The 26,171-nt window shown below is 46.2% G+C and overlaps 1 protein-coding gene across 8 annotated transcripts in view; it reads right to left on the bottom strand.

Annotated features, from left to right (window-relative positions):
* The window catches only part of vwa5b2 (von Willebrand factor A domain containing 5B2), a 200,237-nt gene that overhangs the window by 45,253 nt on the left and 128,813 nt on the right, over nucleotides 1-26,171 (bottom strand). For 7 of the 8 annotated variants that reach the window (XM_038816219.1, XM_038816216.1, XM_038816218.1 and 4 more), the window contains 6 exons: nucleotides 25,738-25,848; nucleotides 23,218-23,420; nucleotides 18,748-18,862; nucleotides 14,351-14,533; nucleotides 8,298-8,511; nucleotides 6,747-7,033 (listed from right to left, as the gene is read on the bottom strand). In XM_038816219.1, coding sequence (XP_038672147.1) covers nucleotides 6,747-7,033; nucleotides 8,298-8,511; nucleotides 14,351-14,533; nucleotides 18,748-18,862; nucleotides 23,218-23,420; nucleotides 25,738-25,848 — 1,113 coding nt within the window. The remainder of the gene's footprint in view (nucleotides 1-6,746; nucleotides 7,034-8,297; nucleotides 8,512-14,350; nucleotides 14,534-18,747; nucleotides 18,863-23,217; nucleotides 23,421-25,737; nucleotides 25,849-26,171) is intronic. The other variant, XM_038816220.1, reaches the window with a different exon arrangement.

Raw genomic sequence — 26,171 nt, 5'->3', positions numbered from 1 at the left:
GTGTGAGACTGGGTTCGACAGATATTCCAAAGGTTTAGAAAATGCAGGCTGAAACCTTCTCCAGCAGATTAAGTGGGTTGGATAGAGGTCACATTTCAACACTTTGTGCATGGTCTGTGTGGAAGGGCTAAAGAACCAAGTAGTTCCTGCCGGCAGTGACCAGGGGTGAACGCCGCCGGTGGGACTCTGTTCCGCACGGCCGCTCTGCCTATTCGGGCTGGAGAATCGGCGGCCTCGTCAAATGTGCCGGCGCAAAATGGCGCCGATTCTCCGCACCTCGGAGAATCACGCGCCGGCGTCGTGGCACGGTTGTGGCGATTCTCCAGCCTGGCGCGGGGCTCGGAGAATCGCCCCCTATGAGTTGTGTGTTGAAAGAATCAGAATGACAGGAGGACTTCAATTCCCTTCATCAATGGGCTCTTGTGGATAACATAGGTTTATCTCGTCTTCTTCCCAAGTTCACACCCTGAAGGTGGGTCAAACCCACAGCCCCACAACCTCCATCAAGGTTATAGCAAAGTGGCAGGTCTCAAATCTATCTCAGTAAGAACAGGGATTGCATCCCGATCCACCCAACCAATGGAGTAAACTGTCCCCCCAAGGAGCCTGAACTCCTGTGGCAACATACGTGTTTATATGCATGTTGCAGTCTAGAGCTATGGATGGCGATGCTGGAGGCTCCAATTTCTTTCCATTGCAAGTCTGAAAAGGAGTCCCTTACTCTTATTGCCTACCATTAGTGTATGGTGGAAGCATTTAGAAGGGGATATCACCCTGTCTGGGTCTTTAACTTTCTTGGCCATCAACTCCGAGATTGGGACTTGAATCCAGAGCTTCTGGCTCAGAGGCAGGATGCTAACATTGCACTACAAAACATGCTTTGTCTCTAAATGCAGGAAATAAACCTGACCAGATAGCTTTCGAATGTGAAAGTGGCCTTTCACAAGCTCTGATCCACAACATTAAACGTGTTTTATTCTTGTAACCATGAATTTCTGTACATGGGAAATACTAGACTGCTCTGATTTCACCAAGAAGAGCAGTAACCTTCAGGTAAGGCAAAAGTTCAACAACTTTAGGCTGTGAACTTTCTTCTCAATCTTGACCAATACTTTTAATCCATTTTTTTGTCCCAATGCAACAAGCCACCCCCTGTCACTTGTTCTTAACACTTGCTTTCGCTGAGCACTGACCTTTGTTCTCCATTAACACATTCTGCCTTTCTGCCACTATCAGCACCTCCTATAGTCCTTAACACTGCCATTGACATTTCCTTCGTCTTGTGGCCTGAACATCTTTATGCAATCTCTCCAAGCTCATACTTATTACTGACCTATTTTGCTTCACCTGCTCTATCGGTCTTAAAGATTATAAAATCCAATTCATTTTTCCCTCTCTAACTCTGAAGAAGAGTCATACGGACGCAAACCATTGGCCAGAAGTCTCCATTTGGGAGAATATACTCCTGTCGGGGATGTATTGTCACGGATTTGCGCTTGCCCTGGGAGCACAAATTCAGAGGCGATTTGCAGGGTGGGGATTGTGAGAAATTCTCTTGTGAATCCTACAATCGGGCATCCATTTTGAGTGGGCGGCCCGATAGCAAGTCCAGCGGCTGATCCCCCCCCCCAGCAACGCAATTCCACCCTGCACCACAGGAACTTTTGGGTCACCATCCCCCCCCCCTCCCAAACAGTGCAAGGGTGACCCGACATCCCCCCCCCCCCCCCCCCCCCCCCCCCCCCCCCACTGACCCCAAGAAGAGAGCCCCCGACCAGAGACACCCCGATAAGAGAGAGAGACCGACCGGGGACCCCCATTATAGAGACCACCCACCAGAAACCCCCATAAGAAAGACACACACCAGATTCCCCCATTACAGACACCCAGCAGAAACATCCCATAAGAAATAGCCCCACCAGAGACACCCTCATAAGAGCGACCCCCAGAGACCACCCATAAGAGACCCCCAACTAGAGACTCCCTACAAGAAAGACCCCTACCATGGACCCTCATTACAGAGACCATTCCATTACAGACCCCCAGCAGAAATTCCCCCACAAGAGAGACCTCCCACCAGAGACCCCCACCAGAAACTCTGTGACTTGCTTTCTGAAAAGAAAGAGATGAGAGCACATACTTAGCCATCTTTGGTATAGTCCAGGAGCTGACAATCATAGCTAAAGTTTTATAACCGCTGCAGTTAGTTTCAGAGCTGACTACTTGAAATCCACTCAAGCATGAAGGAAAATGAGCTTAAACAATCTAGACATCTGTCTATAGAAGAATAGAACAGTACAGCACAGAACAGGCCCTTCGGCCCTCAATGTTGTGCCGAGCCATGATCACCCTACTCAAACCCACGTATCCACCCTATACCCGTAACCCAACAACCCCCCCCTTAACCTTACTTTTTATTAGGACACTACGGGCAATTTAGCATGGCCAATCCACCTAACCCGCACATCTTTGGACTGTGGGAGGAAACCGGAGCACCCGGAGGAAATCCACGCACACAGGGGGAGGACGTGCAGACTCCACACAGACAGTGACCCAGCCGGGAATCGAACCTGGGACCCTGGAGCTGTGAAGCATTTATGCTAACCACCATGCTACCCTGCTGTCTGTGTGTGGAAGCTGTCAATCACAGCCTAGTAAAATCAATTTCACATAGATATGAAAGAAAATATTGCAGATCAAAGATCTGAGGGCGTTTAAACCCAGTTGATATAGTTTTCTCTTTCTAGGAATTTACAGGTACTTCTTTCTCTGCCTGAGCCAGCAGGTGTATTGAACAAGTGAGTATTAAAGCAGTGATCTTTTTCACTGTCTGTCTGGATTGCACTCCACTTTCCAGGCAAGCGTCTCAATTATGGGGCGCTTCTAGGCAGGGGTCTTTGTAATGGGGGCTTCCAGGCAGGGGTCTCTGTAATGGGGGCTTCCAGGCAGGGGTCTCTGTAATGGGGGCTTCCAGGCAGGAGTCTTTATAATGGGGGCTTCCAGGCAGGGGTCTTTGTAATGGGGCTTCCAGGCAGGGGTCTCTGTAATGGGGGCTTCCAGGCAGGGGTCTCTGTAATGGGGACTTCCAGGCAGGGGTCTTTGTAATGGGGCTTCCAGGCAGGGGTCTCTGTAATGGGGACTTCCAGGCTGGGGTCTTTATAATGTGGGCTTCCAGGCAGGGGTCTTTGTAATGGGGGCTTCCCGTATTGGGGGCTTCCAGGCAGGGGTCTCTGTATTGGGGGCTTCCAGGCAGGGGTCTCTGTAATGGGGGCTTCCAGGCAGGGGTCTCTGTAATGGGGGCTTCCAGGCAGGGGTCTCTGTAATGGGGGCTTCCAGGCAGGGGTCTTTGTAATGGGGGCTTCCAGGCAGAGGTCTTTATAATGGGGGCTTCCCGTATTGGGGGCTTCCAGGCAGGGGTCTCTGTATTGGGGGCTTCCAGGCAGGGGTCTCTGTAATGGGGGCTTCCAGGCAGGGGTCTTTGTAATGGGGGCTTCCAGGCAGGGGTCTTTGTAATGGGGGCTTCCAGGCAGGGGTCTTTGTAATGGGGGCTTCCAGGCAGGGGTCTTTGTAATGGGGGCTTCCAGACAGGGGTCTTTGTAATGGGAGCTTCCAGGCATCAGTCTCTGTGATAGGGGCCTTCCAGGCAACGATCTCTAATGCGGGCTTCCAGGCAGCAGTCTCTCTTCTGGGGTCTTCCAGGCAGGAGTCTCCCTTGTGGGGGGCTTCCAGGCAGGGGTCTGTGATGGAGGGCTTCCAGGAAGGGGTCTCTATCGTAAGGGGTTTCTGGTGGTCTCTCTTATGTGGGGGGTCTATGCTTGGGGGGGGGGGGGGGGGGGGGGGGGGGGGGTGAGGAACCGGTTGGGGGTGGTGGTGGGGTCTGGTAGGGGTGGGATGGGAAGGTTTTGCAATGTGGGTGGGGGCTGGAGAGCAGCTCTCCGATGGATTCTTTTATAGAGTTACGCGCTTGGCCCACTGCGAGGTACACTGCGCCATGGCCAGTCTGGGAAATGCCAGTACCAATTCTCGTCCACCTGAAATCCAGCTCAGATTCATACGGGCTTGAAGAATCCGGTGCCCAGCCCATTAATAAGATGTAAATGGGTTGAATTGACCCATTTGCACCCTCCTGCTGCACACTGGGTGTGAATCTCGTTGCCATCGCCAACAGGGAACCGAAGCACAGAATAGGATTGACGCCCGATGTTTTGGCTGATGTTGGATTCTATGCCGCATCAGGAACTCAGCTACTGGCAGTGGGAATTCCAGGCCATTAACTATGTTTCTCTCTCCACAGATGTTGCCAGACTGCTGGGTTTATCCAGGCTTTTCTGTTTTTATTTCTGTTAACTTAAGGTTTTGATGATCAATCAATCTTATAAGTTAGATGCCAATCCCCCTTATCAAGCACATCCATCTTCACCTCCTGTCTGAAATCTCTAACTTGCAACTTCCTCACAGAGCCTTATCCTTAATAAATAGTTTAGCTTCTAATGCAGCAACTCAGCAAGATTCCTTTGACAGCTTCTTTCACAACCACTGCCACCTAGAAGGCGCATGGGAACACCACCAACTTCAAGTTCTGCACCAAGCCACAGGGCATCTTCACTTGGAAACATATTGCTGTTCCTTCACTGGTGCTGTGTAAAAATCCTGAAACTCCTGCCGTACCGACACCACACAGATTGCAGTGGTTCAAAAGGGCAACTGACCACTACCTTCTCTGGGGCATTTTGGGATAGACAATGAATAGACCCTTGAGAGAAAGCTTGATCCTTTCAAGAAGCCATATAGAAGAATTGGTAATCTAAGCACAGGATAGAATGCACGAGACTCAGCCTTCATTTCACTTTCAATTTAACAATTCACGGCGCCAAGGACCCAGGGTCGATCCCGGCCCTGGGTCACTCACTGTTCGTGTTGAGTTTGCACATTCTTCCTGTGTCTGCGTGGGTCTCACCCCCACAACCCAAAGATATGCAGGGTAAGTGGAGTGGCCACGCTAAACTGCCCCTAAATGGGAGATTTGTTTTTGAAAAGTAAATAAATAAAAACGTGTTAATTTAACAATGCAATTTCATTGTTACTTTTATTAAGCATTTAACATTATGTGGGCTTCGTTGGCGAGGCCAGTATTTATTGTTTATCACGAACTGCCCTTGAGAAGGTGGTGGTGAGCTGCCATCATAAACTGCTGCAGGTCATATGGTGTAGGTACTCCCACAGTGCTGTTAGGAAGGAAGTTTCAGGATTTTGACCCAGTGAGCATGAAGGAATAGCAACAAGGTTCTGAGTCAGGATGGTGTACGCCTTTGAAGGGGAGATAGTGCCATTGTGGTAATGGTCTGGCAATCCAGACACCTAGGCAAATTCTCTAGAGATATGGGTTAAAATCCCACCTTGGGGAGAGAGGCACGTGGCGCAGTGGTTAGCACTGGGACTATGGCGCTGAGGACCCAGGTTCGAATCCCGGCTCTGGGTCACTGTCCGTGTGGAGTTTGCCCATTGTCCCCTTGACTGCGTGGATTTCACCCCCACAACCCAAAGATGTGCAGGACAGGTGGATTGGCTATACTAAATTGTACTAAATTGGAAAAAACATGGGGGGGCGATTCTCAAAATGGAGACATAGTGTTCACGCCGTCGCGTTTCATGATGGCAAGAAACGGGTACGGGGATGATGCACTCCGGTCCAGGGACCAGCCACGCAACGAAGTAGGCCCGGGGGGGAGGGGGGTGGAGAGGCCGGCCCACCAATCGGTGGGCACCGATCGTGGTCCAGACCCTTCACGCAGAGTTCCCGCCGGCAGTGACCAGGGCTGATCGGAGCTGGCGGGACTTGCCATTTCTGCGCCAATTCCAGCGGCCCATGCCACGTCAGATGCGCCTGCGCAAATGGCGCCGATTCTCCGCACCTCGGAGAATCGCTCGCCGGCGTCGGGGTGTCGTGGCGCGTTGCGGCAATTCTCCGGCCCGGCGCGGGGCTGGGAGAATCGCGCCCATAATTGGGTACTCGAAAAAAAAATTTTTTTTTTTAATCCCACCTTGGCAGCTGGTGGAATTTGAATTCAGTTAATTTGAATATAAAGCTAATATAAAGCTAATCTCAGAAATGAAACTAGCATTGGTTGTCGTAAAAAAACATCTTTTTTCTATTCATTCATAGGATGCAAGTGTCGCTGGCTAGACCATTGTCCATTCCTAATTGTCCTTTAGAAAGTTGTGGTGAGCTGCCTTCTTGAACCACTGCAGTCCATTTGTTTATCTGTACCTCTACAGTGCTGTTAAGGATTGAGTTCCAAGATTTTGACCCAGTGACAGTGAAGGAACGGCGATATATTTCCAAGTCAGGATGGTAAGTGGCTTGGAGGAGAACTTCAGGTGGTTATATTCCCACGTGTCTGCTACCCCTGCCCTTGTAGATGGTAGCAGCCATGGGTTTGCAGGCGCTGTCTAAGGAGCCTTCGTGAATTTCTGCAGTGCATCAGGTTGGTTGGTTCCTCTTTTTGCTTTTCCCATGCTACATAGGGTCACCACAATGCTGGTTTATCACCTTCAAATCAACCTCCATTTTTGGATTTGGTGGGTGTTATTAAAGCTGGATGCCCTTTCTGCCGCTAACCCTCCCTGTTTATCCAGGCTGGCGATCAGCACCAATACATACTGGCTTGCCTGCAACACTGGCTGGGTTCTTTAGACCATTTCCTTCATATAATAATAGTAATCCATAGACCAGGCCATTTACTTACTTTATCATTGACTAATTCAAAATTAGACGTGGCCTTTTTTGGTGATTCCCAGTGTAGCAAACCTTTCTGTTCGTAATGTGCAATCTTTTCCAAATCATGTGGGAGCGATGTTATTTCCCTATTAGTATCCTGAGGTTCTGTTGAATCACTGCTATTTGAGGCACGGGTGGATCTGTTTTGAATCCCAATTCCTCTTTCACTGCAGGTGGAACAATGTGTCAACTTATATTGTTCCTGGATATACGAGGAATGAGAGATACGCTTCCGTAAGTCATTAAAGTCTGAATCTGAAATTCAAAAAATGAATATACATGAAAGTAAAAGAATGATGTCCCTCTCACCATTATGAAAATTTCCATACTTTATTATAAAACTGTTTTTTTAGACAATGACAGTTTTACTTGTTTAAGTTAAACATTTCCTTTATGTTGGGTGTGCATTTTTCATTTGGAAATATAGAAAGTGAACCTGCATATTTTTCTGTTTTGCATTGATGTCAACCAGCATTAGAGTTGGGAAACAAACAAAATTGCATCTAGTGACTATCATCCCTAGTGATGGAAGTTCAGAACTAAGTCGACCTTCGCAGCAGCTGGCACTAATACCTGGACTAGGCAGACCTACAGTCTATTCCTGCTTTGCAGGATGATGTTGATGATGGGCCAGCTAAATCTAGCTTAATAATGAAGCCTAAAGCAGTGGACCTAACACAGGGGATAATTCTTCCCCTTGGCTCCAGATAACCCTGCACCCAGATAGAATGATTCTGGTTAGACAAACGATAGGATGCTGTATTGGAAAACTGCACACACTGATGGTACCAAAGCCTTAGCTAATGTTGTTGGATTTAAGTGCTACTTTGGAAAGTGGTTTTTAATCCCTAGGAAGAGAAAGTGCGCAGTGCATTGTTCAAACAGATGGCCTACATGCATAGGTTCCTCAGGAACCTGGTTCAAAGGTTAAACATAGCAATGGTTTCCATGAATGTCAGACACCTAGTCTGACATTGAAAATTAAAATTGGCATGATTCAAGTACATCTTTTTTTAAAAGTTAGAATACCCAATTATTTATTTTTCCAATTAAGGGGCAATTCAGCGTGGCCAGTCCACTGGATTGAACCGGGTCCTCAGTGTTGTGAGGCAGCAGTGCAAACCACTACACCACCCTGCCACTCCGTTCAAGTACATCATTAGTGCTAATAGTAATTTAACACTTACTTATAACTGAAATACTGCTACAAATATTTCACTGCTCAAGTAATGAATAGATTTTAATCATATACATGAATCCAAAGTATTCAAAACAAAGGCTCTCAACTGGTTGATCTCCTCCTTCTTAGGGAATCGACAGCCAGCTTCCCCTGTTACTTGTGCTTCTTTGGATAACAAAGTGCCAGTGGTGAAGGTTTAAGAAATAGCCCCGACCATTATCCTTTCATTTCAAGAAACAGCATGAAGTTGAGAAGCTTCTACAGGAAGGTAGGACAAGAGAAAGAAAAATGGGAGAATACACTTTGGTGAAGAAATAGTTTGATGTATGTATGCCTTACCCTTACATTGTTCATTCTCGTCAGCATTAGCACCTGAAAATTCTATTGAAATCACACGGGAAATCTCCTTTACAGCCTGCTCAAGTTCATTCTTTTCAACAGGGAATTGTGGCTTGTTTCCATCAGTCAAAACTAATGGAGAAGAGTCATCTTGAGCCTGGAATACTGAGTTGGTTGATCCTTTTAACGCAGTTTTAGAGATTTGCTGCTTCCCCTACAACAGAAACAATATGCTCAAGCATTTCAATTAGAATTTTTCAATATTAACTGTTGTAGATGTACACACACACACACAACCAGTGGTATTTCTCTTCCTATCATGCCTACTCCTTTTAGTATTGGCATTTCTACTGAAACATAGTAAAATAAAATCAACTTCCTCCCGGAAACATGCATTTTGAATCAACAAGTGAAGCTCAGCCTCAAATCCTGTCACAAACTGCCTAATATGCATACAGAGTTTCTTATTGACAAAGTTATAAACTGGTAACAGTTAGGTCTAATTTGTGGTGCTGTCCTAATGTTCTGTTCCATGTGAAAAAGCAGCTTCTCATGCCCTTTTAGACTGGTTTGAATGTTTTGCTTCCAGAGACTTTTGAACTCGTAACTAAAGCAGAAGAATGGGCACTTAAAAAAAACTCACTGGAAACTTCCACGGTACCTATGATAGTCAAGGAGAAGCCTGGAAAAGAGAGTCAAAAATGGTTTATTTTTTACCATTGGTTGAGGAAAATTCTATACAAGCACAGGTCAAGTCCTAGCCGGGACTATTCTGGAACCCCGGCTTCTGCCTGGGTCAGGTTTTATCCTGTGGAATTAACGAGTCCACTAAGGGGCTGCTGCACGAGTTAGTACTGCACGAGGCTTATAGGAGATTAATCGTATTGTCTCCATGGGTCCCGTGGGGGCTTATAACAGCACCTGACACGTATAAATTGCCTAAATCCCACTCCCAAGATGAAAACTATCCTTCCACTTTTCATCACTATTAATGCTTTCTGGTCCTGTGCTCGTTTCCATACCTTTTACCCCCTTTCCTGTGCCACTCACTGGATCGATATCTGGCAATTGGCAATGGGCAAACATTTCTCATTCCGGACTAAGTCCTGTGGCGTGGGGAGGGACAGATAATGTTTCAATTCGTGGAGGCTGCTGGGAATTTGTGCAGTATCCCGTGATCGTGGTTTATTAAATGTGCAGTTGGGTGTTTTCCAATGTATCATGTGGCAGGGCAGGCTGGATGGTACGTGTCCCGCCATCATATCTGGGTGCCATATTTTAATGGTACCCGGACAGCAATTTACTAACCACACCATTTGCAAAGGCAAGAAAGGGACAGGAACCAGAGGTGGCAAAATTTAGTAACTCATCCCTAGGTATCTTCTTTGACCAGATGGAGGACTCAAGGGATATCCTATACCCAGCTGATGGGAGCAAGTTGCCATCACTGAGTGCCCAAAGTATCCAGTATAGGTCAGCCCTCCAATGCTAAAGTAGGGTGAATGACCTGATCTGCATCGTCAAGGTAAGTGAACCCTCAGCTGCTCACACTGGCCACAATGAATGGTACAGGGGGCATTGGCCTTAGTGGTATTGCTATAAGATAATGTCTTATAGCTCCACTGCAGTCCATTTACTCTGCAGATGAAGTGACCACTGTGCCCTCTTCATCCCTCCATCCAGTGAGGGAAGGTAATGAGCAGGAGATTTAGAGGCAATTTGAGGAAAAGCCTTTTCAACCATAGGGTGATGGAATCTGTAACTCACTGCCTGAAAGAATGGTAAAAGGCGGGAACCCTTACAACATTTAAGAAGCACTTAAGTGAGCACTTGAAATGCAATAGCCTCGAAGGCTACGAACCAAGTGCTGGAAAATGGGATTTGATTGGAAAGATTCTTGTTGGCTAGCACAGCACAATGGGCCGAAGGGCCTCTTTTTGTTCAGTAAAACTGTATGACCATCTGAGTTCACAATGCTGCCTGGAGGAGATGAGGTTTGGGGAGGGGGGAGAAAGGGCTCAGGTGTTGAGGGCACCTGTAAGCTCTTCAAATGACATACCTCACTGAGCCAAACCCTTGTTTGTGGATGGGCTCATTGCTCTGGAGGGTGCTGGCCCAGAACCCTCTGGACAATCACATCCCACACAATCTAGTGGGTTGTCTCTCAGACTGGAAGCATGAGAAAGATATGTGAAATTGCTACAAATAGATACTAAATACAATTCCTCTCAAACCAGTCGTCTCTGCTCTCTTTGAGCAGGATAGGTTTAGACATAACCTCTAAACGAGGAAGAAGATGGGAGGGGGTCGGCTACACCTGAAAGAACTAACAGAATTTGAGATGCATGCAGCCCAGCTGGCAGGGGTGGAATGGGAATGAGCCATGTTGGATATTGGGAAGCTGGCTTTTGGCCTCCAACCAGTAAGGATCCATGCATATCATAGGCACCACAAGGCCAAACGTGTCTCCGTGTTGGAGGCAGCTCATGCTGTCACTCTCCTCTCTTAGTTACAAATGCCACCAGGAAGGAGGCACGGGCTAAACCGCAAGAAGCCATGTCCAGCTCCAACACAAAGCCAAACCCGGAGAGGAGCGAGACCATCACAGAAAAGGTGTTGAGGTGTCACAACAGATACCTGCACCCTCCACCAACCCAGAGACACACACCATGGTAGGTGTTAGTTCTAGTGTAGGAAGGGTCTCGCTCTGGTGTGCACAGCAGGAGGACGCAGGGTCAGCTAAGCTCAGCGGGACTTGGTGGTGCTGGGTAAAGTAGGCTGAAGTCCTCCAGGCCTTGGATCTCCAGAGGAGGCTGCCATGCTCATCCACGGCAACAGGGCCAACAGCTCAGCAGGATGCCTTCACCCCAGCTATGGATGCCGGGGGAGCACCTCGAAGAAGTAGAACACAGAGAAAAATGAAGAAATACTGAAATCATGGGTGCACCATTCACTGTGACAGATATCAAACTTTTGTAAATATATTCACTTTCACCTGATTGATGTCTACTGTTTTGTTTTAACAATATTACTTAAAGATTAGAGCTACCCTCCACTTCATCTTCCTAGAGACACCCCCATTTCCTGGAATGTGGCATCTGCAGGGAGGCAAATGTATTTGTCAGGGCCCTTGAGAGCCACGTGCAAGCACTCTCCCGCACACCCTGAGCCTGTTGCCTTCACACTTCCATATCAAAGGGCCCCAGCATTGTGGAAACTACATTCTGCGGTTCTTCTTGAGTTGTCCAGTTGAGCATCTCCACCCAGCCCCAGAGACTCAAAACCCATGCAGCACCTTGGGATCTGCCTAAGGATCTGTAGAGTTGCGACCAGCCCAGCCATGGTGACAATCAACTTCTTTCTTCACCCCAACACCTTTACCCCTTCCCAAATCGCTCGCACCTTCTCCTTCACAATCATTGATTGACCAACACCCCCCTTTCAACCTCCTCACCCCCATCACCCTTCAACTCTCCCACATGACCTTCAGGAACATTCAGATTAATGTTGAGATCCTTTCCTCCTTGAAAATTCCACCCCCGTTATTACTGGCTTGCCTGCCCTCATCCTTCCTACCCCACCCCCTTCCTGAATCTATGTCCATCTCTGCATTCCTACCCCACCCCCCCTTCCTGAAACTGTGTCCATCTCTGCATTCCTACCCCACCCCCCTTCCTGAATCTATGTCCATCTCTGCATTCCTACCCCCCCCATTCCTGAATCTGTGTCCATCTCTGCATTCCTACCCCACCCCCCTTCCTGAATCTGTGTCCATCTCTGCATTCCTACCCCCCCCCCCTTCCTGAATCAGTGTCCATCTCTGCATTCCTACCCCACCCCCCTTCCTGAATCTATGTCCATCTCTGCATTCCTACCCCCCCATTCCTGAATCTGTGTCCATCTCTGCATTCCCATCCCCCTTCCTGAATCTGTATCCATCTCTGCATTCCTACCCCCACTTCCTGAAACTGTGTCCATCTCTGCATTCCTACCCCACCCCCCATTCCTGAATCTATGTCCATCTCTGCATTCCCATCCCCCTTCCTGAATCTATGTCAATCTCTGCATTCCTACCCCAGCCCCCATTCCTCAATCTGTGTCCATCTCTGCATTCCTACCCCCACTTCCTGAAACTGTGTCCATCTCTGCATTCCTACCCCCCTTCCTGAACCTGTGTCCATCTCTGCATTCCTACCCCCCTTCCTGAATCTGTGTCCACTTCTGCATTCCTACCCCCACTTCCTGAAACTGTGTCCATCTCTGCATTCCTATCCCACCCCCCATTCCTGAATCTGTATCCATCTCTGCATTCCTACCCCCACTTCCTGAAACTGTGTCCATCTCTGCATTCCTATCCCACCCCCCATTCCTGAATCTGTATCCATCTCTGCATTCCTACCCCCCTTCCTGAATCTGTCCATCTCTGCATTCCTACCCCCCTTCCTGAATCTGTATCCATCTCTGCATTCCTACCCCCCTTCCTGAATCTGTGTCCAGCTCTGCATTCCTACCCCCCTTCCTGAATCTGTGTCCATCTCTGCATTCCTACCTCGCCCCCCCCCTTCCTGAATCTGTGTCCATCTCTGCATTCCCACCCCCTTCCTCAATCTGTGTCCATCTCTGCATTCCTACCCCACCCCCAATTCCTCAATCTGTGTCCATCTCTGCAATCCCCCCCCCCCTTCCTGAATCTGTCCATCTCTGCATTCCCACCAACAGGTCTTGGAGCCCTTTCATGTGACATTGTTGCAACTTAATTATCGGCTTGTAACCCGTACCCATTCTTTCCTACCACAGTTACCCTCAATTTACACCCCAGGAGCCCACCATCGACTCCACCAACTCCATCTTGTGAACCCCGTCACACTTCTATACCTATATGCCCCTTCGCACCTCGACACGGCACAGACACAATGGGCCAGAGAGCCTTTCTATGCTTTAGATCTCTATGATCTCCCGCCCCAATGCACCTTCAGACCTGCACAAGCATACTGCTGCCACAACCAAGCACAGCCCTTCCCACCCACCCACTCCATACCAGCTGACCCATTGAAAAGTCCATCTTGATTCCCTCTTCCCCCAGCACCCCAAAGCACCCTGCATCCAGACCTGAACTGCTGCCCAACCTCTTCAGTCTTTCTCTACACTTGTTTCCCTCCCACATGCCCCAACAAACCCTCATCTGCAGGTACCTCCAACAGCTTTCCACCTACAGCTGGAGGATCCAATTCCTGGAACAACTCCCTGGATGAAGGTCTAATCCCTGGGTGAAGTCCCTGGATGAAGGTCTGATTCCTGGGAAAGTCCCTGGATGAAGGTATAATTCTGGGGAAGTTCCTGGATTCAAGTCCAATTCCTGGGTGAAGTTGCTGCACCAGCAACAACCACCTCCCGGGTGCTGCTGCGTGATGACGATCCACGTGATTGATGCTCCACTCATCCACTGCCGCAGTTGTATTCCAAGGTTCGGTTATTGTCAGCCTCCAACTTGTCCCGCATCTCCACAAGCTGGCCAAGGCCTTCTTAAGCTAAGTCTCGAATTCTACGCCTATGTTGGTCCAGATGTGTTCTGGACCGACTTGATTTCCTGATAAGCGTCGTGGACGACCGGGCATAGGAGGGGGAGGCATTTCCAGTCAGGCCTTTGTCTGTACCCCATTATCAGGATGCAAATCAGTTTCATACCTGCCATGGTGGGTGGTCGTAGAACATCCTATCATTTAACATTAGTGTGAAACTAATGTTTGGATCTCCTGTTGAATTCTCACCTCCACATCCACCACTAAACCTGTAATGGGGTGCATAAGAAATTTCTGCCCATGTATCCATGAATTTTCCAGTCACTGCAATATCCTTCGCTAGTTATATTTCCCCTTCTTTGGCTCCCCCCACATAGCCAATAGTTGGTTTTGCCTTGACTTCCATTTTGCTATTGAACATAATTCCCCTTCCTCTTCACTTCCCAATCCCGCTGGTTGACTTTTCAATGTCTTAAGTGTCCCACTGCCCTCAATAATATGAGAAGATTCATACTTTACGTAAACTTGACTTACAGTGTTCTTCTTTTGAAATCCAGAAAGGTCATAAATGACGCCATAACCATTCAGATGGTCCCCTGGGTACATAGGTCCAATTTCACTTGGAGAAAGGAGAACTTCCAAAGTATCTGGGAGATACCATTCGATGGTGATGTCACTCAGAGCAGGCTCAATTGCTTTCTTTAATGATTTAATTAACTAATTGACAAAAGAATGACAGCATTAATATTCAACAATACCTGTCCAAAATCTTTACTGATATACTGTGGGCACTTGACCTAACCCACAGTGTCTACCAGAAGACAGTCAACTTAAGGATTTGTCCATGGAGAATTGGCTTTATTGGGGTTGAGTGAAACCAATTGTTGTACAAAAGACCCTGTGCTCAGACCCATGATTTAAAAGCAGATACATAAAAGAGTCATAACAATTTCTCCCATTTCCCAACAATGCACATATAGTTTGGAGAGCATCTTGAAAGAACGAAATAATAGCACTGACCACTGGAAAATCAACAAATAAGCCTAAGAGTTTAATGATTGTGGTTAGTTTTGTTGCGATTATAATTTAGAAACAAACTGAAACCATCTTGTTGAAAGACTATCAGTTGCTAAACGTTAAGTGGCTGACTGCAAGACTGAACATTTCTTCAATTAATTCTTCAAATGCTGCTGGAATATATTACAAATAATTACACATATTCTGTTCTTTGAATGAATATTAAACTAGCGCAGTTGACATTCCAAGGTTGAGCTGAAAAGAAAATGGAACCCTACCTGAGGACAGGATGGATTACATTATATATGCTCTGCATATCCTTATTTTCCGATTCATTATCTTCAATTCACTTATCATTTATGAAAAATTTGTGAATGCAATTAGGAGCCAAGCAGTGCCACCCTGTACTCGATCGATAACAAAATAAAAATCACCTATTTGATATTTTAGTTTTAAATTCAAATATCATTGCAATAGCCTGGATACTCAGAAGGATTATTTTACGTGACTTATTTCTTTGGAGGCAAATGACTTGTTGGGCGCAATTTAATGGAAACATTTCTAAGTAACACTTTTGGCGTGATTGGTGGGGTGTTTCTCGATGGCTGCATTGGTGAGATCGCGGCCCGTGTTTAACGGCCCGTGTTTAATGGCACTTAGTGCCATTACCTGCTGCCTCTCCTTCTTATTTGCCAGACTCATGCCTCAAAATCTCGTCGTTAACAAGGGGGAGCTACTTTTAAACGCTCCCTGACCACTCACTCCCAGTCAACACACAAGCATGGCAGACTGCAGACCTGCTCCTCACTTTGGGGATGCCAACCTGGCCAGACTTCTCGACGCCATCGATGCAAGAAGGACTAGCAGCAAGGTCACCAATACCACCAGGGAGGCAGTGGAAGCAGCTGTCAGTGCAGGTAGCATAGCCAGGAAGACTGCCATACAATGTTGGAAGAAGACCAACAGCCTCCACCGAGCTGGAAGGGTACGTTACCACCTCTCTCCTGGCATCAGTTCCGCCTGCCATCCATCAAATTCCCCAACCCCCACGCTGCCCCAAATCACTGGCTGACACCTCCAATCTTCGTGCTTGTTCCTCAGAACCCATTGGCATCCACCGGCTCAACCTCTTCATGTCCAGGTGCGGTGCCCACACATGCAACCTGCTATAGACCCCCCTTCCCCCCGACACGATGGTGGCATAGTGGCACAGTGGTTAGAACTGCTGCCTCACAGTGCCAGAGACCCGGTTCAATTCTGACCTCAGGTGACTGTGGGTTTCCTCCGGGTGCTACGGATTCCTCCCACAGTCCAAAGATATGCAGGTTAGGTGGATTGGCTATGCTAAATTGCCCCTAGCTGGGGTTACAGTGATAGGGTGGTGGATTGAGCCTAGCTAGGGTGCCCTTTCCGAGAGTTGGTAGAGACTTGATGGGCCAAATGGCTTCCTTCTGCACTGTAGGAATTTTATGATTCTATAAAGCGTGCATCTCACAACGCCCTCTCTTTGTCCCTGCAGGAGAAGATAGTCTACAATAAGCGGAAAAGGGCCAAGACAGGGGATGGAATACCGGAGATTCAAATGCTTACCCCCTATGAGGAACGGGCCCTGGGAATTTCAGGATTGACTGAGGAGAGAGCAGTCACCAACAGGTTGGCCTGCATCACAGAGGTGATGATCCACTGTCCCTTCACCCAGATGATTTGTCTCAAGCGAGTTGTTCATGTCAGACAAAATGATCCTTCCCCCTCTCTGACCACATGTCCATTGACTCGCAGGATCTCCATCTGATGGGGCCGGGCCATCCAAAGTCGTTCTCCCACCTGCCACCCAAGAGACCACCTCAGAGGAGAGCTCCAAGGAGACTGCCATCAACGCATCACAGCTTTCATCCTCACCTTCCACCAATGCAGATACACTCCTCAGTGGGTGACATTAGTGGACAGGTTTCTGCCAGGGCTGAAGCCCAGCTCATGAATATTTGATTGTTATCTGCTGCCTCTATGGTGCTGACACTTCTCGAGTTCAGGCAAACTGTTCAGGCTTCAAATTGTGATTGAAATGCGATGCAATAATCATTGTCTGAGATATGACACGTGTACCCACGAGAAGCCACTTGAGAATATTTTGTTTATTAAATGGTCAACAGTGACAAAGATTTGAAAATCATTAACGTAACATTCTGCATATCCCAATAACCATTAAATAACAAGGGAATGTCACCGTTCCATATTTGTACCAATACAAAACTATATCACTCGGTATCACCCCTCGCAGGTTCCTCAACAGAAACGGAGGATAAGCCTGAGAATGGGTTATCATGTCCAGAACTCTGTGGTAGAAATGATCTGTCCATTAATGTGTTACTTGTTCCATGTATCAGTGCCATTCTTCGTCCAGGAGCTGCAGCTGTGCAGGCCCTCCCACACGGCCCAATCTCATTGGAACCAAATCCTGGCATCCACATATTCCACTGGCACTCAAGGTGCAGGTCAACATCCTTGACTTCCAGCGTGTTTAACCCGCGGTGATGGGCCAGTTACATGCAGCACTCACCACACCAGCAACAAAAGTATCAGCAATCTGCAAAAGCATTTCTTCAATAGTATCATCAGGTGGCCCATTTGGATCAATGTCACGCACCTGCTCCCGCAGCGTCATCTTGCTTCAAACTGGATTTCCTTCCGGACTCATATGCCCCCCTGAGCCCTGTGTTTCAGGGCCCAGGTACTTTAGAAAAAACTGGCCTTCTTTCCGGCTACAGAAAAGGAAGGAAACAGCGACAGCAGCTTCCAGGCAGCAGGAGCAAGCAGAAAACACATCCTGCAGCTGTGAAGTGCTCTCACAACTAACAAGGCCCATTCCTCATTAGCAATAGCCTTCAACTGTGAAGCTAGAGGCTGCTCACAGTCAAAGGGAGTTAAAGTGACTTTCAGCATAGAACCAAGAGCAGGGCTCTGTCCTGGAAGTGTTTGGTAGGACAGACAGGCGGCAGCTGTAGTTGACCTTATTATGGGTATCCACATTATTTAAAGATGGTTTGAAGGCCTCATAGACAAAAAGCTCCTCAACGCCACCCCCCCATCCAGGGGTAACCTCCCTGACCTAGAACTCTTCAGCCCCTGACAAAGCCCAAACCCCTGAGGGGCTCCTGGGCTCTCCACACATCCTCCCCCCATCAGTTCCATTACCTTGAGCTGTATGACCAAAAATGGAAATGGCTATTCACCTCCTCATTTCACCTCAGCAGCCACTGCTCCAGCTTCACATTTTTAAAAAGGAGGAGTAAACGACGCACGTGTGATTTCTCGCTGGGGAGCCGATTAATTCCCGGGAGGCCATTGCATTCGACTTCAATCTTACTAATGAGATAGAAATCGATGCAAATGAGGGTCATATGCTCACCGTATTTGGCGTTATCCGGAAGTTGCCATCAGGAGCGGCCAGTTAGATAGCAAACTGATTCATGCCTGGCGTGAATCTCGATTTTACCCTTTCCCGCGATTTAACTGCTGCTCCCAAATCTGTGCCGCATGCAACACAATGGTTAGGTTAATCACACCCATTAATTGCAAGAAACTTGTCTGAAGCAGATAAAAGTATGAAGAGGAAAGTGATACTGGTTTGGAAGACAACATGATATAATGAAAATCGGCTACAGAAAAGGAAGGAATCACTCAATGGGCACGATTTAACAGGGAAAAAAAAGAGTCCCGTTTTGGGCGCGTTTAGCAAGGTATTTCTCGGTGCCAAGAACAACCCCACTATCAAATGGGACTTTGTTTTTCTTTTACTTTCATTTTCTAACCTTAATTTCTTTGCACTGATCCAAAATGGCTCATTTTACATTATTCCCCAAAGTCAAAATTACCTCAATGTATCTGCATATTATTGAAGACCATAAACCACTCACCTTTGGTTGTAGTCGTTCACCTTCATTGAAAAATTCAACTGTTCCACCTGTAACCTTTGCAACCCCACGCAACAATCGTTTGCAGGCATTAGGACCCAGCCCATAACTGAAACATCTAATGAAATATTAAGTTAAAATTGTGGCATCGCAAATATATTCTTAGCCATACTTTATACTTGAAGCAATTATAATGAAGCTAGATACCAATATTAATCATGAGCCAAATGATAGCTTTGCTTAATGTCCCATACTGACACTGAACTTTGCCACCACTTTGAGATGTATAAATTAGAATTAGAGAACCAATTGTGTTAATAATGTGTTCCTTGGAACCAACAGCCAAGTGGGTGACTTTTGGAACCCGATTTAATAAATATTTATTGTTAAAGACCTTCCCAACGCTTTTCTCCCTTATAACTAATTAATGAAAGGAACATTGTGAACCAACAGTGCTAAGCACTAATTGGATGCAGCATCTATGAATCAAATTGAACAGCTTGGTTCACTGCCATGAAAGGGCAGGCAAACTACAGTAAAATGCTCACCATCACACAGTGGAAGGTTTTGATTTTAAATGAACGCTTAACAGTTCTGAAGCAAAGATTTGTACTTCCTCAGCTACAAAATGGTTTACTTTTATTAATAATTTTCAAGCTGTGCTGCTTTTATTCACTTTAATGTGATGTTAGAATTATGGACATCAAGTTGCTAATCAATTTGCACAAGCTTTCAATGTTTCATAGCCTTGATTTAGATAAAACCACCAATCAACATTGGATAAATGCAAAGCAACACTGCTATCCATGTCAATCTTACTTCATTTTCTTCACATAATAAATTCACAAAATAGCCACTCTATTGAACCTTATAAGAAACAAACGACTAATAGTTCCCAAACTGTGCAGATTTTGCAACGACGAGGGCACTGGTCATGGTTAAGTGCATCGCTGATTCTTTCTACTCATCGTCTCACTCGATGGGCACGATTTAACAGGGAAAAAACAGAGTCCCGTTTTGGGCGCGTTTAGCGAGGTATTTCTCGGTGCCGAGAACAACCCCACTGTCAAATGGGACTTTGTTTTTCTTTTACTTTCATTTTTTAACCTTAATTTCTTTGCACTGACGAGCTCTGCTCGTCAGTGTAGGAAGAGATCGGGGCACCATTTTTAAATGCCGCCCCGATCTCTCATAGAATCATAAAATCTCTACCGTCTGGTTCACTAATGTCCTTTAGGGAAGGAAATCTGCCGTCCTTACCCAGCTAGTGATGCCACATCCCGTGAACGAATTAAAGATAATTTGTTCTGACAATGCCACCTGCGATACCTGTGCTGTTGATTTGGCTTTTCCCCTCAACCATGGTCAACAGGGCACTGACAATGTCCCTTCTATTTGCCACAGTCCTCTTCCCCCTTCCCCTCATCCCCAGTTCTACCTGTTCTCACCTCCCACCCGACCAGCCTACAATTTCAACACCACTTCTTTCACCATTTCTGCCACTACCAGTGTGTTGTTACCGCCAAATATACCTTCCTCTTTCCTCCCCTTACATATTCCAAAAGGCCTACTCCATCCATGGCACCTTGATCCACACTCCAAACACCTCCAAACAGCCCCCTTCCCATGACACCTATCCAACATCTGCCCTTTCACCTCTCCTTTCAACCATTCAGTCTCTCATACACTCTTCTTCCAGGCGAAACAGCAATTTATTTGTTATTTTTTTCAAAGGAGTACACTGTATATTCACTTCCCATGATGCAGTCGCCTCCGCACTGGGTAGACCAACAGCAGCTTGACGGAACATCTCCATTCATTCCATAAGCAGATGCCTGAGTTTCTGCCTGCCTGCCATTTTAATTCTCTGCCGCTTTCTTACTGTGATCGCTCTTGTCTTCTGCTTCTGCACTGTTCCAATAAAGCTCAACGTAAGCTCGGGAAATGGCATCTCACCTTTCGATTTGGCATTTCACAGCCTTCTAGACACAACACTGCATTTAGCAATTTCAGATCATAGCCTCTGGCCTAATTATTGTGGACAGCAGCTGGTTCTGCTATTCTTAATTACACCTCCTCTAGACACAATTTTTGTTTCTGCAGAAATAGAAGGCACGTTGTCCCATTACTATCCCAGTTTGCCTTGCAGCAATGTCTGGTGTCATTTAAACTCCCCTGCCTTCCACCCTATCACAAAACCATCTCTCTTGTTCTTTATCCACCCCCACACCTTTTCCTTACCTCTGTACTTGCTTAAAGCCAAATTCATCTCAAATTTTCCCTGTTCTGGTGAGAGGTCAGTGATCCAAATCAATGGGAGGAAATAAGCACGTGAGTGCTGGCTGAGGCAGGAACACTGGCATGCAGCTTGTAGGCAGCACCGCCTAGCTTTCTCTCCAGATATTATGGTACTCTATGCACAGAACATCTGGAGGTGTTGTTTTCACGGCCACGCTGGCAGGGTGGGGCCTGATAGATCCGGCAACACCAGCTCCACAGAGATTGGGGTGCCATTTTAAAAGCACGCCAAATCTGCGCTAAGAAAATGCATCTGCTCCCACCCCCAGATACAAGGAAATTGTTCCCCTCCCATGGACACAGGCATCAAAGAACCCCTCCCCCCCAGTGGATAAGAGGAAATCCCCCCCTCCCCCACTCCCAGCCCGGCAGGCACCAGGGAAACACCCTCCCATGGATACCAGCCTCCGTACCAGCCTCCCCGGACAGGCGCCGGAATGTGGCGACTAGGGGCTTTTCACAGTAACTTCATTGAAGCCTACTCGTGACAATAAGCGATTTTCATTTTCATTTTTTCATTTCATTTCATTTCATAAGAGGAAACTCCCCACCCCCCTACAAGGCACCAAGGAACCCTCCCTTCCCATGGATAAGGGGAAGGGGAAACTCCCCCCAACCCCACAGGCACCAGGGACATCCCCCGCCTCTCATTGACAAGGGAAATCTCTCCACCCCCCCTCCCCCCACTCTTACAGACACCAGGCAACACACTCCCCTACAGATAAGGGCAACACCCACCCCACATGGATAAGGGGAACCCACGCCCCACAAGCTCAGGTATGTCTCTCTCTCCTGGGGACCATGCCTACCTGTGTAACCTGGCAAATTCCTCTCAACAGCTTCACATTTTCAAAAAGCAGTGTAAGCCTCTCCAACAACTTTTGTTTGTTCATGGGACGTGGGCGTCGCAGGCTGAGACACCATTTATTGCCCATCCCTAATTGCCTCAGAGGGGACAGTTAAGAGACAACTACATTGCTGCATGTCTGGAGTCACATGTAGGCCAGACCGGGTAAGGCTGGCAGATTTCCTTCCCTAAAGAGTGAACTAGATAGGTGTAGAAGGTTTAGGGGAGAAAATTGGAATCCTCAGAGAGGGTGAGGATTAGAGTTTGTAGGTCAGGAGAGTGTGGATCAGAGGCCTCATGGTGGGATCAGAGTTGTTTAGTGAAAGCTCGTCGGGGCTTTTCAGGTAGCTACCTGGATCTAGGAGGTCGCTCTGATAGAATGATCCTCCAGAACCACCCAGCACTTGCCTCACTGAAGCTGCCATGTTACTCACACTAAAGGAATCCTGCCAGAGGGTTAAAATTGAAAAGCTGAATGGCAATGTTGCTCACAGCCTCATCATTAAATTAAAATTTCCAACCTGGCTCAAGCTGCCCACTCACATTTTGGCCTCAGTTGAAGGTGGAAATGAGCATCTTGGATATGGATTTGGGCCATCAAAAAGATTTTTCAGACTTTAGCACACACATTTTTAGGTTAAAAATCCACCCTTTAATTCGGGCACAAAAAGTTCAATCTGATAGAAATTGGTGTTGAGCTGATAATGTGCTTCACTTCCAATGATAGTATACCTAGACTATAAAAATGTATATAATTCAGTAAAATGAACAATCATTTCTGACTAATATAGTGATAATGTTCAATTTCAGAACATTTCTGTTACACTGATCATGAAAAATTATACTTGTGAGGAAGTTAATTCACTCAGCATATAATAACCAAGACTGTTGAGAAGCCTTATCCAAGGGATCAGGCTCTGTAAGACTGTAAACTTTTCAGCTTTGTTAATAAAGAATACAAATAAAACATTTGAACAGCACACTGGTAGGGATCATTGCAGCATTCATACTCTGACTCATTGTTGGTAGTGACATTACTCCTTTTGAGATAGACTATAGCCCAGTTGTATTATTTTAACCTTCAGTTATCCTGCTGAGGATCTCTTCTGAGTTTATAAGATAAAAAAAAGCATTTGGTCATTATTTGTAATTGTACCTCAGCACAAAGGTGACAGTTTTCTATTTGTTCAAGAAGTGATTAATAGAAATGGAGGAATTAGACAGTAATGGAATATGCAGATCTCCCTGAGATAAAGGGTGAGATCATTAGGTAGCGCAAAGGAACTTAATACTTCATCTAGCGTCTCCTAGAAATACAACAGTAGTACCTTGCAGAACTGGCATTTCTCCGCACAAGCTCAATAGTCTTCCCAGCATGGCTCACAGAAGCATCAGTCAGAATAAAGAGTTGCCGAGGGTAACCACGGTGCACTGGCTGCTTGAAAATCCACGATAAAGCACCAAGAATATTAGTGCCGCCCATATCAGCCCTCATCCTCTGAATATACTCACAGGCGAAGGACAAGGTCTCCTTTAAAGAAGCAAATTAAATTGTTAACAAGATATTCCAGAAACTGCAGGTAAGCTTATAGAGAAGAATTATATGAGCACGTACAACAACACCGTAAGTTTATATAGCACCTTTAGCATAATGAAACACCCAAAGTATAGGAGCCACTATAAAAAAAAGTATGACATTGAACCACAGAATGAGATATAAGGTCAAGCTCAGTCCAAAAGATAGGTTTTACAGATTGTCTTTAAAATGAAGTAGAGGGGCAGAGAGGCTTGGAGGTGGGGAGGGGAGAATTCAGAGCTTAGGGCCTTGGAAACTGAAGGCACATTAACCAATGGTGGAGGAATTAAAATTGGAGATGCGCTTGGGAGGCCAGAATTCGTTGAGTACAGATATCTTGAAGGGTTGTGGGGCTAAAGGAAATTACAGAGGCAGGGAGACGGCAAAGCTATGGAGGGATTTGACCAGGATTTATCCCACCATGGGAGACTCGCCAAAGGCCCATTGACTTTTGGTGGGACTGCACAACCCTGGGGGCAGACAAGGTGGGAGAAATCTCACCCTTTGAATGCAGAGTGCGAATTTTAAAATCAAGACATTGCTTGACTAGAAGCCAATGTAGGTCAGAGAGCACAGTGGCAATAGGGAGACGAGAACTAAAATGCTTGGATATTTGATTTTGAGTTAGAAGTTCACCAGTACTGATCTTTGAGCTAAGCCTTTAAGGTTCAGGCGGTGCATCAAATGCTCGGACAAAGTAGGGGTAAATGTGACACAAGCTTTGCTCAGTCTTTCTGAAACGGTAGCATAGTGGTTAGCACAGTTGCTTCGCAGTTCCAGAGTCCCAGGTTCAATTCCCGGTTTGGGTCACTGTCTATGTGGATTCTGCATGTTCTCCCCGTGTCTGCGTGGGTTTCCGCCGGGTGCTCCGGTTTCCTCCCATAGTCCAAACCCATGTGCGGGTTAGGTGGATTGGCCATGCTAAATTACCCTTAGTGTCCAAAAAAAAAAGTTAAGTGGGGTTACTGGGTTGCGGAGATAGAGTGGAGCTATGGGCTTGAGTAGGGTGCTCTTTCCAAGGGCCGGTGCAGACTCGATGGGCCGAATGGCCTCCTTCTGCACTGTAAATTCTATGATTCTATGGTTCCTTTTTGCTGGCTACTGAGTGAAATAGTCAGCTATTGTGTAAAGACCGAAAGATCAGACTGCATCTTACAGTTACTGGACAAAAAGATTCAAAAATAGCTTTGAAAAGAATATTTTTCTCAGAAATCTCTGAACTTTTGCTATTCAATCCAAACTGCGAATGATTAAGGGAGCTGGATTTTCTTTCATTATGGATTAAGTGAAAAACAGAAAAAACCCGTTTCAAACAAATTAAGAGAAATGTTTGGCTATGTAGCCACGTAGTTGTATCATTTTTTAAAAATATGCTGCGATTTTAGTTTCCAGCAGGTGCTGAATAAAGTCTTAAAATTTGTCACCGGGTAATAGTCAGATCGTTAAATAACTTATTTTTTAAAATAAATTTAGAGTACCCAATTAATTTTTTCCCAATTAAGTGGCAATTTAGCATGGTCAATCCACCTAACCTGCACATCTTTGGGTTGTGGGGGCGAAACCCACGCAAACACGGGGAGAATGTGCAAACTCCACACGGACAGTGACCCAGGGACGGGATTGAACCTGGGTCCTCGGCGCCGGAGGCAGCAGTGCTACCCACTGCGCCACGGTGCTGTCCTGTTAAATTACTCTTATGATGAAAAATGAGAGAATGCTAATTATTCTCTAATTAATAGCTCTAATCAATATTTTTTAAAATCTGCAAATACATGAGATCAGTAGGTGTCTCTTTATGTCTATTGTTTTTAGAATTACATTCTTCTTACAGATTTCATATTTTCTGAAGTGACATCTCGTTATAGTCCAATTCTTTTGGCTTAAAAATACTAAGGTTCTGATGTAAGCAAACCTTAACGACCCAGCAGTGGATGGATTGACTACAAATCCATATATTTTTAATAATTTAACTTCTATGATTCACCCGAAAAAGAGGTTATGTTCATCTCCACATTGACACAACTAAGAGACTGGCAGTATTCAGCAGGGACCATGATTTTTCAGTATATATCCAACAGCTTGGGTAAGAATGTATGCATTCTGTCAAACTAAGATAAACAGGACACCAAGGGAACAAGTCATTTTTTTTTATGATTGCAGGCTTTAAGGAAATATGCTGAGTGCCCATTTATCACTGACATGTACACAATCAAAGGTACCAATATCCCTTTCACACTCTTATTTGGTAAATGCCACAACAAGGAGAACGTACATCATTACACTGTCGACTGGAGGAGAAGAGAGTCCTCACATTTGAGCCAAAGCCAATGATGTTCAGCAATGTTCCAGGTGGTAAACTTTTAATAACAACTACCATGGCTTCCTAGAAATGAAGAAAAAAAATAAAGCAATATGTTTTCAGCTCTGCTTCTAAAATTATCACTTTTATATCTATATTGTACATAGAGAGGGTAAACTCTACTTAATGGATGTTAATAAACCAGCAAGCTATGCCAAAATATCTTATATTGTACTGAAAAAAAATCTCAGAACGTACTGGTCAGTTGAACATGAGTATCCCTTCACACTCCACAATGAAAGTTATGGCCTCCATCACCTTCATCTCTCCCCTTTTAGCTTCTCTGAGACCCTCTCTGTTCTGGCCACTTACCTTGAAGCTGACAGATGGCCAAAGAGCTACCTGAC

This window comes from Scyliorhinus canicula, chromosome 13 (genome assembly GCF_902713615.1).
Source record: "Scyliorhinus canicula chromosome 13, sScyCan1.1, whole genome shotgun sequence".
Classification (NCBI taxonomy): domain Eukaryota; kingdom Metazoa; phylum Chordata; class Chondrichthyes; order Carcharhiniformes; family Scyliorhinidae; genus Scyliorhinus; species Scyliorhinus canicula.
This window is presented reverse-complemented; position numbering and strand designations above follow the sequence as displayed.